Source organism: Meriones unguiculatus, chromosome 3, assembly GCF_030254825.1.
Source record: "Meriones unguiculatus strain TT.TT164.6M chromosome 3, Bangor_MerUng_6.1, whole genome shotgun sequence".
Classification (NCBI taxonomy): domain Eukaryota; kingdom Metazoa; phylum Chordata; class Mammalia; order Rodentia; family Muridae; genus Meriones; species Meriones unguiculatus.
The window spans coordinates 125,396,943-125,412,655 of NC_083351.1; the positions used below are offsets into that span (position 1 = coordinate 125,396,943).

At 40.7% G+C, this 15,713-nt stretch overlaps 1 protein-coding gene across 2 annotated transcripts in view; it reads left to right on the top strand.

Moving 5' to 3' along the window:
* The window catches only part of Wdr70 (WD repeat domain 70), a 218,935-nt gene extending 206,089 nt beyond the window's left edge, over nucleotides 1-12,846 (top strand). For both annotated transcript variants that reach the window (XM_060380497.1, XM_060380498.1), the window contains one exon: nucleotides 11,962-12,846. In XM_060380497.1, coding sequence (XP_060236480.1) covers nucleotides 11,962-12,049 — 88 coding nt within the window. In that variant the 3' untranslated portion in view covers nucleotides 12,050-12,846. The remainder of the gene's footprint in view (nucleotides 1-11,961) is intronic.
* The last annotated feature ends 2,867 nt before the right edge of the window (nucleotides 12,847-15,713 follow it).

The window sequence follows — 15,713 nt, forward strand, 5'->3', positions numbered from 1 at the left end:
GACGTTTATTTAGAAGACTCTAGATTTAACAGTGAATTTTAAAAACTGTAGCAGTTTGTTATCAGAGTTAAAGCCTGGAATAAAGCCTATGTGTTCCTCTTACCTAACACTTTAAAAAGTGATTCTATTATCTCAGTGGAGGTGAGTGAAAAGCCAGCAAAGGGGAGTGGCCTGCCTGTATCATAGGAAGGACAGGCGGGCAGGGTGTTGTGTTTTGGTTTTTACTGTTTGCTTTTCCAGAGAGGTTCACTGTGTAGCTCTGGCTGGCTAGGATCTCACTGGGTAATCAGGCTGCCTTCAGATTTGCAGCAGTCCTCCTGCTCCTGCCCTAGGCTTAAAGACACTCTGAGAGAGACAGAGGGAGACACATACAGAGAGAGGCAGGTAGGGGGAAAGAGATTTGATTATTACCATCACAGGGTTAACACTGGTGCAGTGCTGTAGACTAAGCTACCCACCTTCCTTGGTCTTGACCAGATTGTCCTCTCGTGGGTTTTCTTCATTCCAGGAGCCTATGCTGTGTTCCGTTTCCTAACGGTTTAGTCATTGTAGTTTCTCAGTATTTCTTGCTTTTTGTGATCTTGGTGTCTTTAATGAATAGTGGTCAGTGATTCTGTCAGCTTTTAATCTGGGCTTGTATGATATTTTCTCATGGTTGTATTGAAATTGGACATATTTGATAAAGAGAGAGAAAGAAGGGTAATGTTTAAAGCCTCTGTGTCCTATTGGGAGTTTCACAATACTAACGTCTTACTAGTAATGATGTGACTTTAGTCACTTGGTTAACGTTTCTCCGCTATGAAATTGTTATCTCCGTGTTTCTGATGAGCATATTTCTTGGGGTTCTGTGTTCAAATCCTAGTCTTCCTCATACTCTCCTTGGGTGGCAACCATTACTATGGGTTGTTTTCTCATGGGGCTTTTTCTTTTTCTTTCTTGTCCTCTGCATTTTCTGTTGAATTCTCCTAAAGAAAGTTTTTCCTTCTCTAATGTTTTGGTCTTCAGAGTTTTTATTCATTATTAGTGGGAACTCTAAAATCCTGGTTTTATCCTGTGGGTTAGCTTTGAGCCTGTTGTCATGTTGCTTCTTGCTCACATTGCCCCAGCTTTGGCAGTAGAAGGCCCTTCAGCGGAAGCACCCCTGCCTTCTTTCCACTGTGCAGCCTTCCCCCATGCCTTCTTGAGTGCTTCTCCACTTTCTGATCCCATCTGTAAGTTAATTATCACTGAGAATGAGATGCCTTTCTGCATTGGGCCTGTGTTGACTCTTCTTTTTGTAATGAAGGAGTTAACTGTCTGTTACAGCTGTAAGAAGAAAGAGCCACTGATTAGCTGAGGAGAGGAGAAAGCAGAGATACAGTTTACAATATGCTGAATATAATCAATGTCATCTTAATAGCCAAATGTTCCAAATGTGTACACAAAAGTAAATCACTGAAATGTTTCCAAAGGGTTGACATCATACAGATTTACTATAGATATTTGTAATATTACTAATATTAGTGAAATCTAGAGGAAGATGTCAAAGATCTAACTTACCACTGAGGAAAATGAAGTTCTAAGAAGTCTACTTTTGGAACCTGCTGGAAAGCAGCTCATTTCTGCAACCTGGAACAGGAACTTGGCCCTCGAATCACCTGTTACAGTTCTAGTATCTGAAACACTTTGCTAAAGGGCCAACTTCAATTCAATATGTAGTTTTTATGTTTGAGTTTTTTTAAATTTTAAGTTTTTTATTAATTATACTTTATTTACTTTGTATCCTCCCTGTAGTTCCCCCCTCCCCTCCCAATCCTTCCCTTCCTCCACCCTCTGCATGCATACCCCTCCCCAAGTCCACTGATAGGGGAGGTCTTCTTTTCCTTCCTTCTCATCCTAGTCTGTTAAGTCTCATCAGGAGTGGCTGCATTGTCTTCCTCTGTGGCCTGGTAAGGCTGCTCCCCTCTCAGGGGGAGGTGATCAAAGAGCAGGCCAATCAGTTCATGTCAGAGACAGTCCCTGTTCCCATTACTATGGAACCCACAAGGAGACTGAACTGTCATGGGCTACATCTGTGCAGGGATTCTGGGTTATTTCCATGCATGCTACTTAGTTGGACTTTCAGTCTCAGGGAAGACCCCTGTGCTCAGATTTTTTGGTTCTGTTTCTCTCCTTGTGGATCTCCTGTCCCCTCCAGGTCTTACTAACTCCCACTTCTTTCATAAGATTCCCCGCAGTCTCCTCAAAGGTTGGCCATAAGTCTCAGCATCTGCTTTGATAGTCTGCAGGGCAGAGCCTTTCAGAGGCCCTCTGTGGCAGGCTCCTAACTTGTTCCCTGCTTGAGTTTTTAATCAGCACACTCATATGCGTATGTGTGTGGGAAGTCCACAGGTACTAAATGGGAGACAGATCCCAGGTCCTTATTCCCCGATGCAGAGATGCTGTTGCTATGATGTTTATCCTCCTACAAAGTGCTCATGTATAAATTATGAGCTCACACATACTAATTACATTTTTAAAAATGCTAAGTGCACACTGTTCATTCCACACATGTGTATAGGTGGCTGCACTGTTTCAAAGCCCAGGGGCAGGCCTAGGACATGGATCAGCAGCTAAAGCACTTGCTGACAACCCAGGTTCAGTCCATGGGACTCACATGGTGGAAGGAGAGGACTGACTCCAAATGTTGTCATCTGATACCTACATGTGTGCTATGACAGCCATTCAGGAATGCACCCAAACACATAAACATACAGACACAGTAAATAAATGTAAAAAATTAAAGCAGGTGCATAGCATATTTTACACATTGTTTTCTATTTAGAACATATCTAGAAATTGGGCTATCCATTGTATATCTAGCCACTTCTTGTTTAATTTCTATAAATTACATAATTATATTTATTTTCCTAAAACAATACCCTCTTAAATGATAGTTACATTGTTTTCACTCTTTAGCTCTCATAAACAATACTGAAGTTAGTACCTTTAACAGGAAAAATTATAGTAAACTGTGCAAATTTTCCCTTTATGTGCATGAAGAAAGCCAACCAGCAGTTTCATATAATTTAATCTCATTTTCTTTCTCTCTTGCATATAAAATACATATGCAAGTGTTTAAGCAAGAGTCCATCACACTCTCTTCTATTTCTTAATAAGATTTATTGACGACCTCCTATGTATGAGATAGTGTCCTAGAATGTGAGATTATAGCCATCATTATGGACCTGTGCTGCAATATATGGTGACAAATATTACAGGACACTGTAAATGTTAGATGGTAGTGCTACAAAGAAAACTCAGTAAGGAAAGGGGACATAGAGTAATCAGGATGGGGCCAAGTGCTATTTTTGTGAAATTTTTCTTTTTTTCTTTTTTTCTTCAGGTCCCCTAGAACTGTAGTTGTGGTAGGTAGCTGCCATGGGGGTGCTAGGAATCAAACCCAGGTCCTCTGAAGAGCAGCAACTGCTCTTACCTGCTGAGCCTTCTTTCCAGACCCCAAGTGCTATTTTAGCAGAGTACTTACAAAATGACCTGACATGGGGGAGTGGAGCCTGCAGACACCCTAGGAATGAGCATCCCACACAGAGAAAGCAGCCTGCAGAAGCAGTTATGTCTGTATACTGAATCCTGTTAATTCCTTTAGCCACTTTTAAATTATTTCATCATTATCACCGCCACCGCCGCCATCATCATCTCCATCACCGTGAGTATCTGTGTCTGATGCCTTACTGTGAACACCACATGCTTCAGCTCATGTGTGGAAGTCAAAGGACAGCTTCCGGGAGGAGAGTTTGTTCTTCTAGTCTGTATTCTAGGAATTGGACTCATGTTGTCAGACTTCTATGGCAAATGCTTCCACCTATCTCACTGACCCCTTACAACTCTTGTTAAAATTCCTTTATCACTATTGTTGTGATCCCATGGTTTTGCCACTTTGATCTGCATATGGTGACTTTTGATACAGCCTTCCTATAGTTTGTTATCTGCTTGTTAGGCTGGCTTCCTAAAAAACTATTTTTTAAGTTATTTTATAGATAACTATCTTTCAAAACTGCCAAAGTGTAGTGCTTCCCTGCAGTGCAGAGTGAAGAGAAATGCCTCTATCCACCCCCCTCCCAGTCTTTCCCACTCTATCCTGTCAGTCTGTCTAGATTATATGACTTTTCCAAGGCTGTTTCACAATGAAGTATTTCTCGACAGTCATCCATTCAGGTTTTCAAGTTCATTTAAATAGAATCAGTTGCAGCTGATGGTGTTCACTGAACTACTAAAGACTGTTTCTTCATTGCAAGTGGGTTATCCTTAGTTGAACAGCGTGCTAGGTGAGAAACACGCGCTCTGCCACGCCTCCCCTCACTTGAGGATAATGCTGCTTTGAGCTTGCCGCCCCCAGGGCCTGAAGCAGCTTCTCACTTTGCTGCCTTTCATTTTTCGCCTGCTAACTAAGTTGAAGGCATCGCCTCTCTGTGGCGTGCAGTCTGTTAGCTGGGATCGCAGGGCTGTTTCTTCTGTGCTCACCTGCTAGACTATACTGTTTACTGCCAAGTGGCAAAGGGTTTGAAGGGAAGCTAATATTTAAAAGGATCTTTTCGTAAAGGTCACTGAAACTGAGAACGTGTGGTTGTTTTTCTTCACTGCAATTGACTTCTGTCAGTGATGAAATGAAGGTGTATTTACTGTATCTCTCCTGAACACAGAAAAGCACAGCTAGACATTCCACAAGTCTTCCTGCTACACATAGCATATACTCACCTATATCCTCCCGTACTGCTAATGAAGTCTGAGCGCTTCACATGTGTCACTTGAGGATCTAAACCCCAGTCTTGACACTAGCAATGTAACAGCCATGAAAGTTTTCAAACACAGCAGGATTACAGACGGCTCTTGTTCAGCCGCACTTGGGCAGATTCAGTTACAGTTTCTTGTTCAAAGATGCTGGTGAAGGGAGGGGAGTTGAGCTGGCTGGGGAAGGGGCAGGATGTGGATCCAGAATGCTATTAGCTTACACATCAGACAGGGATAGATGTGTGTGGGAGCTCGGAGCCCAGCCAGCCGCCTGCCAGGATGACAGCTCTGTCAACCATGGCTGCTCTTCTTGCCAGATAAGCTGCCATTATTGCTGGTCCGGTCAGTTTAACTCCACTGTGCATATCTTTTGACATACAAGATGTGTGGATGTGTATGTTATATGTGTGTTAAAATATTATTCCTACCTATAAAGAATCCATTTAAAATGATATTGAATTCATAAGCCATAATTAAAGCAGTCATCGTGAGCAAGGAAAGATTTATATGTGATTAGTGTCAGGAAGAGAGAAACCCACAGAGTGAAAAGTATCTTCTTTTTTTCCCCCTGAGTTATATTTACATGCTGATTGTTACTGTCCGCCATGTGACTGTGTACAGGACAGTGTTTCTTGGATTAGTTGGTGAACTGCCTGCCTTGTAGGCAGTTGAAGGGTGGGGGATAGGGGCAGAATAGTTTATTAGGGAGAAGACTGAAATGTGAATTTTCAGGTCTATTCTAGACTAACAGACTCTGGGATTCTGGCTGAGAATCAACATTTTAAGATGTGCCTAAAGTGATAATTTTGCCTACTAATACTTGAAAATAATATAAAAGTAATTACTCAGAATCATAAATTATTACTCCTTAAGAAAAGTCACACTTACAGGCTAGACAGCCTCATTTATAAAAGGCTCATAGTGAGTCATTTCTTTAGAAAAAGAATTCTCCCCAGGATTTGAAAACATAGCATGTTGCCATGCTGAATTTAATATATGAATGATTTTACTTAATATATTATACATAGAACTTTTGAAAAGATGTCAGTTGTATGAAGTGAGGAACCCCTATTATCTAATGTTAGTTATGTAATAGTAATGACACTTTTATTGTCCTAATACTGTGATGGGCTTGTTAAAAAGCTTATTATGTTTTATTTATAATAATCCTCATAACCCATAAGGTTAGCATTTGTGGATGAGGAAACAGAAGTGTATAACTTGACCAATGCCCCACAGGTAGCAGGCGGCAGAATTAAGATTGAGTGTAGGTGGTCTGCCGTCATGACAGGCCGTGGTTTCCAGTACTGTGGCTTGTTTCTGCTCACGGTGCAGCTAACAGTAGCTGCTGGGATGCTGAGATGTTTGTGCGAGCCAGCCTGGCTTAGCAGAGGGAACCCTAGACTGAAAATCACAAGTCCTGAATGTACTTCCAGCTCTACTGCTGCCTGGGAAGTGCAGCTCTTGCCTCGCTAAGACTTGTTTCCTTTATCCTCAAAGGAGGAGGGTAAGGCCCAGCCATGCCCATCTGGGCATATACTTAGAAACTGTAAATGAGAAGTTAGAAAGAGCGTTTATGAGCTCTGGCCTGTCTCAGGCTTATTTGTGTATTTTTAAGTTTTATTCTTGCTTATTTAGCACTTCACTACAGAGGAGCTAATGGTGACTTTACAGGGTTCATTTGTTTCTCCCGCCTTTCATTTTTTAAATTCTGTACTCACATTTCATACTTGCCCCCCCCCCTTTTTTTCTAGTCTCTGGATTCTTAAACATAGAGCACTACACTCTATGTATGAGTCCCAAGAAGTGTTTATTTTCCAACAAAATGTTATGTCTTCATTTCCTGAGCAAAATAGAAAACCCATTATATGTAAGCACCTATTGCCTCTTATCTTCTTACACATCCCCAGTGTTAAAAAAAAAAAAAAAAGAAAGAAAGAAAGAAAGAAAAGAAAAGCCCTGATTAGCTCCTCACAGACAGAAGGAACCATTTCAAGTTGAATCTTTTGGTCAAGCCTTTTATTTAATCTTAATAATTCTGCAATTGTGAAGACTGGGTCAGAGTTCAACCAGGCTGTATTCATCCTGACAGGGTTAACAAGTGTGTCAGATTGTCGAGTCATGGCTATAATTGGCTTTGGCTTTGAGGTTTCTGTTCATAATAAACAATGGGCCCCAAGCCAAAAAAGCCTGTGGTTTATACCCGCATACTCATGATTAAATATTTCTGGTGAGTTTGCCTCATATTCCTTCTCTTGCCCAGGAGCTTGCTTTCTGCTTCTTCTGTGAATCATATCAGAAGCACACCCATAATTAAAGAGAGTGTGACCTGTGGACTTTCCATTGCAGCTGAGAGCACTGTGATGACTTCACTCTGGTTTGAGTGTTAGAGGAAATGCAGAGACATGGCCTAGTCAGAAGAAAATAGACAGTCCCCCGGATATTCTGAATCTCTCACACAAACAGTGCACCCTAAATGGCCTTTAGAAGTTGGGGGGGGGGAGTCAGTCTTTGCTCATCACTGGCTGCTCTGGATGGAAATACTGAAGGGTACTCACTTCCCATGGGTTCCTGTCATCGTGTTGGAGTACACATTTGCCATGACTCACATTGTACAAATAATCTGAAGAATTTCTTTTAAAGTACCCAAAAGAGTAAGTGTGACAGGAAAGCAGGAAGGAAGACTATCCGTAAGAGAAAGGGACCAGCAGGGAGCAGGATCATAGGGAAGGGAGGTGACTAGGAATGAAGTATGATGACACATACGTGTACAAATTGTCAGTGAAACACATTACTTTGTATACTAACTCTCATAAAGAACTTCAGCCAACTGAAGAATACTGAGAGCAAGAGAAGTAGTCTTCCTTAGAGAAGAACACACCAATTGGTTATCCAATACCAACAGTCAGCCCTGGAAACATATATACATGTAACATTGTACAGCCTGAGCAGGTTACATATACACGTACATACATGCATATAACAAGAACTATTGACAAAAGAGGCCATAAATTTCAAAGAGAGCAACGAAGGGTATATAAGAAGGCTTGACGTGCGAAAAGAGAAGGGGGGAATGATGTCATTATAATCTCAAAATGATACAACATTTTTAGGTTAAGTTTTTAAATCAAGATAAACTAGCACAAAGTGTCACCAAATTATAACTTGTAGACCTGAGGGACGTTTGCCTAAACTTCTGTATTAGCTTCATGAAATTGTATTTACTTGTTGCAAATACAGGATATGCAGGAAATGTGACAGCAAGACAAAAAACAAAAAGCACTACTTTGATTATTTAGTCATTGACAGCAGTCATTCTATTGATATTTCACTGTCCTTGATAATCCAATGAGCTGTTACCAAATTTTATCAGATGAAAAAGTCCTACCCAAATGAGTTAATCAAACCAGAAGGTAGAAGTTTCACATCAGCTTTCCATATGTTTAGGTTTTAGGTTAACACATAAAAATGGCTAACATTAGCCAATAAAAGAACAGATCTGGGTGAAGTTGACTGTAATAATGTGGACACTAAACAGGTTCTGCTTTGAAGCTTGTGCTATCCCCATGAACCTGTTGAGCACCCAGAAGGATTTGCAGTGATCTCTCCATTTCTTTTAAGCCAGTCCTTTTAACTGTTCTTGATTAGGGCAAGGGAGATGAATCTCTCAAGAGGATTTAAGTTCAAGGAACTGACTCTTGATAATTAGAAGATAAAGGGCTGGAAAGATGGCTCAGAGGTTAAGAGCACTGGTTTCTCTTCCATGGGACCCGGGTTCAATTCTTAACACTCACACGGTGGCTCAGAACCACTTATGATCCCAGTTCTAGGGGATCCAGTGCCCTCTCCTGGCCTCTGAAGACACCAGGCATGCACACAGTACACAGATACACATACAAGGAAAGCATTCATGTGCATAAAATAAAAATAAATTAATATTTAAAAATAAGCATAAGATGGGAATGGTCAGCGATATAAATGCTTTCTTGAAGTGGTGAATGTCCCCCCTGCACTTTGTGTAATGTACGTATGTAGCCCTGAATTCCTTCTGTGTGTTTATTGTTCATTTGGTTTGGCTTGTCACACTGCTTCTCATAGAAGTACCCAGTGGAGACTACTAACATCAGTGTACTAGTTCCTCTCCTTAAGCAGCCCAGAAAGGAATCCACCTTAGCAGACCTACAGGATGTATTGTTGCTGTTTGTTTCCTACTGGCTCCAAAAGCAGGCGTTTGTAGACCAGCTTTAAATTCTTTTCAAATGCATTAATACTTTGTCCGTTTGCTTTTGAAAGTCACATCACTTTTTCTTGGCATTGTTGATTTATTTCTGTAGTACTTTCAAGTGCCAAGGGCAAATTAGGCCATTCCCTAGAGAAGAAATCTGCTCGTTCTATTCTTAACTTTGTTTGAGATTGCCTAATCATCTCTGTTCTTCATTGTCTTGCTCTAGTGGTGACTAAAGAAACTGTTTAAAATGCCCCAAGATAGACCTGACTGGAATTGTTAAGATCATTCTCATGTGTGATGTTACAAACTTTTTCAAAAGAATAACTTGTGGAAATAAATTCAAACGCAAGACTTGCTCTGAAGACAGCTGCCAGGTTGAAAGCCATGGTTGTTGCGTTCCTGCAAAGCACACTCACTAGGTGATAGATGTTTCATGAGCTAGCTGGAATTTTTTCTTTTTCTTTTTTTTTTTTTTTTTTTGCAAAGAACAAAGAGCTTGTACTAAAGCTATTCTTTTAGAATTTTTGTTTTGGGGGCAAGATGAGTTGTTTCTGTGAGCTAGCTGAACCACCTACTTCCCATCACTTCCCCATGCTTCACTCTCAAGAATAAAGTCCACTTCTTAAAGAATGGGCCTGGGGAGCCAGATCCCAGTGTCTGTGCTTCATCCTCTTCAGTAGCTTCCTACAGCTTCTCCAGATGAGAAACCCCATCGCTGGACCAGTCCTGCCTCCGTGGTGAGGAGACGCAGTCTTCTGCCACCACCTGTTGCTGTTCTCTTTGCTTCCCTGTGTGAGCAGGAGGTTTTTAGATATGTCCACTGCGGTCCGCCAACCAGTGAGGGAAATGTAAACGCTTAGAAAACTTCCTAGCAACTTGATATATCTGATGACTTTAACAAAATATTTTAAAATACCTTAATTTATTATTTGATAACATCTTATGTGTGTAAATGTATTTTGGTCATCTTCATCCCCTGTTACTCTCTCTTCTCCTCCAATTCCTTCTGAATCCTTCTTACCAACAAATCCACTTCCTAATTTGATATCTTGTGAGTGTGTGTGTGTGTGTGTGTGTGTGTAATGTGCACATGTGTGTGTGCCTGTGTGTGTGTGTGTGTGTGTGTGTAGTTACATGTTTGAAGGCTAGAAAATGTCAGGTGTCCTGTTCTATCACTCTCTGCCTTGTTGCCTTGAGACAGAGGCTCACACTGAACCTGGAACTTGACTGACAGCCAGCAATCACTGCCATCCTCCTGTACCTCCCTACCCAACCACCGCTTGCCAGGCACTGGGTTACAGCGCCTGCTTAATAATGTCTAGCTTGTACATGGGTGCTGAAGACTTGAACTCAGATCCTCATGTTTTCATAGTAAGCAGTTTTACCCATGGAACCATCTTCTCTGCTTCAGCTGCCAGGTTTCATGTTATACACCTCCTTGTCCCTTGGTTCTGAGCCTTCTCATTTGTTTTGCTCTGTTTTGATTAAGTTCACTAGTCAACTTTATTGAAGCACAGTTTACATACAGTAAAATATAAAATGCAGCCATCTCATGTTTTGGCAAAAACTCACACCTATGTAACCAGTACTTCAGTCTTTGTCCCACGAGAACATTGTCTCTGAGTCTCTGCAACAGTACTCTCTGCCTGTTGTTAAGCAGTTTTGTTTTCTGTGCCCACTGTTGGAAGTAAGTGGACTATGTTGAAGTAAGCCCTCCAGGGAAACAGCTCTAGGTGTTCTTTCTGGGGTCTGCCACATCAGTTTCATGTATAATGTATCTCCAGAAGCATCATTGCTGAGTCGTAGTACTTAAGTCTCAGTACAGTTGACACTGGTGAAATATTGACAGATATCCTTAGAAGCCCACCACCCTTAGGAGTTAAGTATGTATTTCAAAAGATCTTCTAAGCTTGCACATTTGGTCCTCTGTAGGTTTGTCCCGTGATCAGTGTCTTTGAAGAAGGTGACATACAGCAAACACCAATTGCATGGTTGTAGGCTATGTCCTGGTTTCTAGTAACCGGGCTCTATGAAAGTTCGTAGCTGCCTCCTGAAATGTTAGACCTGTGCCCTGTGTATAGATGCCATAACAGTCTTTTGAAGTAATAAGGAGTTTAACCAATTGGACTGGGTATGAAGAAAGGTTTGGCTCTTGATGGTTCTGTCTATCACAATAGCTTGAGCTGAGGAGGAATACATTATAACCATTTAACATTTTCTTAGAATTTTTTTTTTTTGAATGGAGAAATAGGAATGCCACTGAGGTAGGTATGCCTGCAAAGCACTGAAGATCCTCCCACAAAGACTGGTTGCTGACTTGTGTGGTGTTTAACAGTGATGCTGTATGGCAGTGTTACCCCTGTGTTCAATGATGTGTCCAAATGGTTGACATTTCCATGCATTATCTTGGGAGGAGAATCAACTAGTGCTCACTAGTTTTGCTTTATTTATTTATTTTTTTACTGGTATAAATTATTACATGTTTATTACTATTTTAAACTTAACAGATAAGAAAACTGTCAACTCAAATTGTCTCATTTGTACCACGGTCACATGTATTACTTAAGTCTAAAAATAACCCAGGTATGTTTAAGTAAATGTCATGTAGGGTCTCTTGTAGTGCTCATATGGTTTGTCCTTCCAAATGGCCACGCTTTGCCTCAGTTGGCGGCAGAGGAAGGTTATGATACATGAGGGGCCATTGGATTTGTTTCATTTTCATTTTATTTAAGGGAAGGACAGCATACAGTGTCTTGAAGGGAGAACCTTCAAAAGAATATTTGGCTCGTTTCCTGAACATAATCAAAATTTCACTATTCTTTTCTTTGCTAGAAGTTGAATGATTCATATTTAATAATTGAAATGCAATCAGTTCCCCAGACTTGCTCCTGATTGGTGGGAGAGTCAACACCTAATACAAGAAACCCCTACTCATGATTTCCTCTTATTTTTAACTTTTGTTTTAGAACTCAGCCCAAAACCATGTTTGCTCAAGTGGAATCTGATGATGAAGAATCAAAGAATGAACCAGAATGGAAAAAACGTAAAATTTGAAGAATCTCACTTAAGAGTTGTTTACGTGGAGCAAGAGGATAGGGTGCAGTGTTCTCCCCTCCTCTGTTTCTCTGTCTCTCTTTCTCTCTCTTTCAATGGTTATGAAATAAAAATACATTTTTACAAACAAGTTTTGTCCTTTCTGTTACTGACTTGTTCAAATATTGATGTCTTCATGTTGCTTGTGCTTACATTTTCTTAAGTGAAATTACTAGACTGTGTTTCATGAAAACAAGAACAGACACAGATGATTACTAAGTGTTTTAGGTATCTTGAGGCCTTGTTTAACAGTTACTGGTCTTGTACAGAGGGGAAACATACGATGAGCTATATTTCTATCTTGAACCAATCTAGATCCATAATATGGAAGTAGGGAATCAGAAAGCTTAGTATTTCTGTACAGTATCACAACAGTTGTTTACATGACTGTAAATAATTAGATGAGTTCAAAACAAAGTGTGGCCATGCTAGGAGAGAGCACCAATCTGATTGTGTCTCACCATGATGCTTAGGGCTGGGAAAGCATGCTTGGAAGTCAGGCACTTTATCTTTGCGTCTCTCTTCCAGCCTCATGGTGGGAATACTTACCCCGTCGGTTTGTCAGGAGGGCTAAGTGAAATGCCCGTGTGTAGCATTTGGCGCAGGACTGGATGTATACTAAGTTTATACTGACTATGCTGTTTTCAGATATGGTTAACAATATCACTTTGTCATATATTTTTGTCAGTAGTATATTACAAAGGCATGGAAACGCTTTGAAAATGTAAGGGCTATATAAATAAAAACATTAAGAATCATTCTGAAAGTTTTACTTGTGAATGGAAAACGAAAACAAATGTTGGTAGTTTGTCCAAAGTAATAATGAGTCAATAGAATAAAATGTTGTGGGCTAATTTCCCATACACATGGGTCATTTTTGCATGTTAAGTAAGCCCCACTAGACAATTGAGTTTTAATACTTAACTTTTACCCTCCTGTTCTCATTTGTTCTAGTGAATTAAGTAATTATAAATTTATAAGGCAAAAGTATGCCCCCAAATCCAGTTCTATACATTTCTTCTCACTCCTCTTTTAAAAAATCTATTTTAGCAAACTCCTACCCTTCTCCCTCATTACTACAGTATTCTAGAGTGGAGGTGGCCATTCTGTAGGTAAAACATTAGGAACTCCGTTCTTGTCCTTTCACTCTCACTCATGACCCATCCCCTTCTCTTAAATCTGTAAGGTCACAGGTGATAAGAAAAAGCACTAGTGTGGGCTGAGTGTGCAGTACGTGGGAAGTCCTCCCTTGTCTTCTTGCGTGAAATGACCGGATTCCCAGAGAAACCTCATGATGGGTACAATTACTGTATCAGCTTTGATGAGACCACAGTCAGTCTCTGCAAGGTAAGAGCCATGGAGGGGTGTGTGAAGACTCGAGGGCTCTCTCTGGACAACAGTAATTATCAAATGCCCCCAATTTCCTTTTCCTGTTGAGACACACTGTATCTGAAATCAACCTCAGACCAATACTTTGTTCCACATCTTAGAATTTATAAACATATTGCATTGATGATAAAATTTTTCAAAAGTTATCACATACATCACCACTGCTACCCCATCACCTAACGTAGACGTCACATCATATGAAAGTATTCATCATGTATATCCAAAGGTTGATGCAGTGCTTGGGGGTAGGAATAAACATTTGCTCATAGTAGTCTTGGCAACACCTGCTCTGAAGCAAAGGCAGAGAAGGACAAGCACACACAGGATTTTCTCACTTCTGTCCACAAGTGGACGGGCCTTCCTGTGTTTGAGACTATTCATGTCACTCTAAAGATGGATTGAAAATTTTTTCTTCCATAGAAGGTTGACAGACATACAAGAATTTCAGTTTTGAATGTGTTGAGGAAGGGCCTTAGAACCAGGACTGGACAAAGAGTGGGTGTTCGTTTTAACTGGTCCTGTCAACACTGTGGACATCACTGACTATACAAGGCTCAGAACCCACTACCTGTCGTATAACTTTTTGTCCCCTACCGTGATTAACTTTCTTACTGGTTGCTTAGAGGAGGAACTTGGAAGTCATTGTCATGATGCTAGCCACTCCCTATTTCTACTTCATTACTTATGTTCTGCACATGCCCTGTGGGTCTCTTAAAATTACTCTTCTCCTTTACTAATATTTAGGCCCTCTTCATCATCACTCAAGAGCCTCCACAACTAATCTCTGTTTTAATCTGGCCTTTCTCTAGTCTATCTATGATTAACTTCAGAGTTAAACCAAAAATCTGAATTAAATCTATTCAAACCCCAAATCTATCATGTTACTCCTTTGCCAAGAACTTCCCAGAGTCAGTAATTCTGATCCATTTGTGGGGCATAGCCAAGATTCAGCTTCTTGTACCTTTCTTGTGTAGACTTCTGCTGATCTCACATAAATCTGAGGTCCAGTCTCATTGTTCACAGAAGGTACCCCGGCTTTCAGCATCTGAGTGAACATCTTAGCACTTGCTATCCTCTCCCTTCCCTGTCTACTTGGAGAATTCCTTTTTCATTTTAGAGATGGCAGTCCATATCCTTTCCCTGAGCATGGCCCACCTCAGCAGTGTGTCTTCCTCTGCTTTCCTGGCTGCATACCTACCTCCCACTATCACCTACATTTATACTGCATTGGAAGCGGATACACATGCATGGTTTTGTGGTTGTGTGTGTGTGTGTGTGTGTGTGTGTAAGGAACTCCAGGAGATCCAGTGCCCTCTTCTGCCCTCCATGAACACCAGACACACAAGTATATACACAAATCCATACACACAAAATACCTAAACACATCAAATAAAATGGGGGGAAATTGATGATACTGTAGATTTAACATGGCCACAGTTCTTTGACACAGTTCCCAGTTCTGTAGCAGTTTGACCAGTTAAACAGGACCCAGGTCAGCCCAGGCCTTGAAAAACTTGCAAGTTCTTTCTTTTGGGACCTCTATTCTGGCAACGAGGCAGCCATGATGTGAGAAAAACTAAGGACTCTACACTGGGCAGGAAATAAAGGGCCGCTGGTCAACAAACCCACCCACGCTCTCCATCTGACAGAACTTCCTTTTCTTTCTGAGGCCTCTCCCCTGCTGCCTTCTCCCCAGTGCTGGGACTAAAGGTGTGAGCTCCCAAATCTGGCTTCTACTTTCTTATAAAACATCATCTGGTTTCAGTTGAGTCATCCCAGCTGTGGTCACATGGAGCAGAGATGATTCAGCCTGTATAGACTCTTGACCAAGATGTAAATTAATGAGCAAAATAAGTGATTATTATCATTGGAAGCTGCTGAGTTGTGAAGCTGAGATACAGAAATACACAACTAGAATAGCTTTACAGATTACTCAACCATTAAAATACAACTAGCACTGATGTTCCAAATAATCAACCCTGAATGTTTTTTGAATGTAGTTTAGAGATTTATTTTTTCTACATCTTAAAGCTTAATTACAATGACAAGTATGAATAAAATACTTATTTTTCACTTGTTAAACATGTAAAATTCGCAACACCACAAACCTCATAAAATTTTAGTAATCTTTTAGTCCATTATGTGTCTGTCTCATCTTTACTCCCCTGTTATTGCAGATATAAATTGTCCTTAAACCGGCTATCACAGACAATGCTGACTTGGATGGTGCCATGCC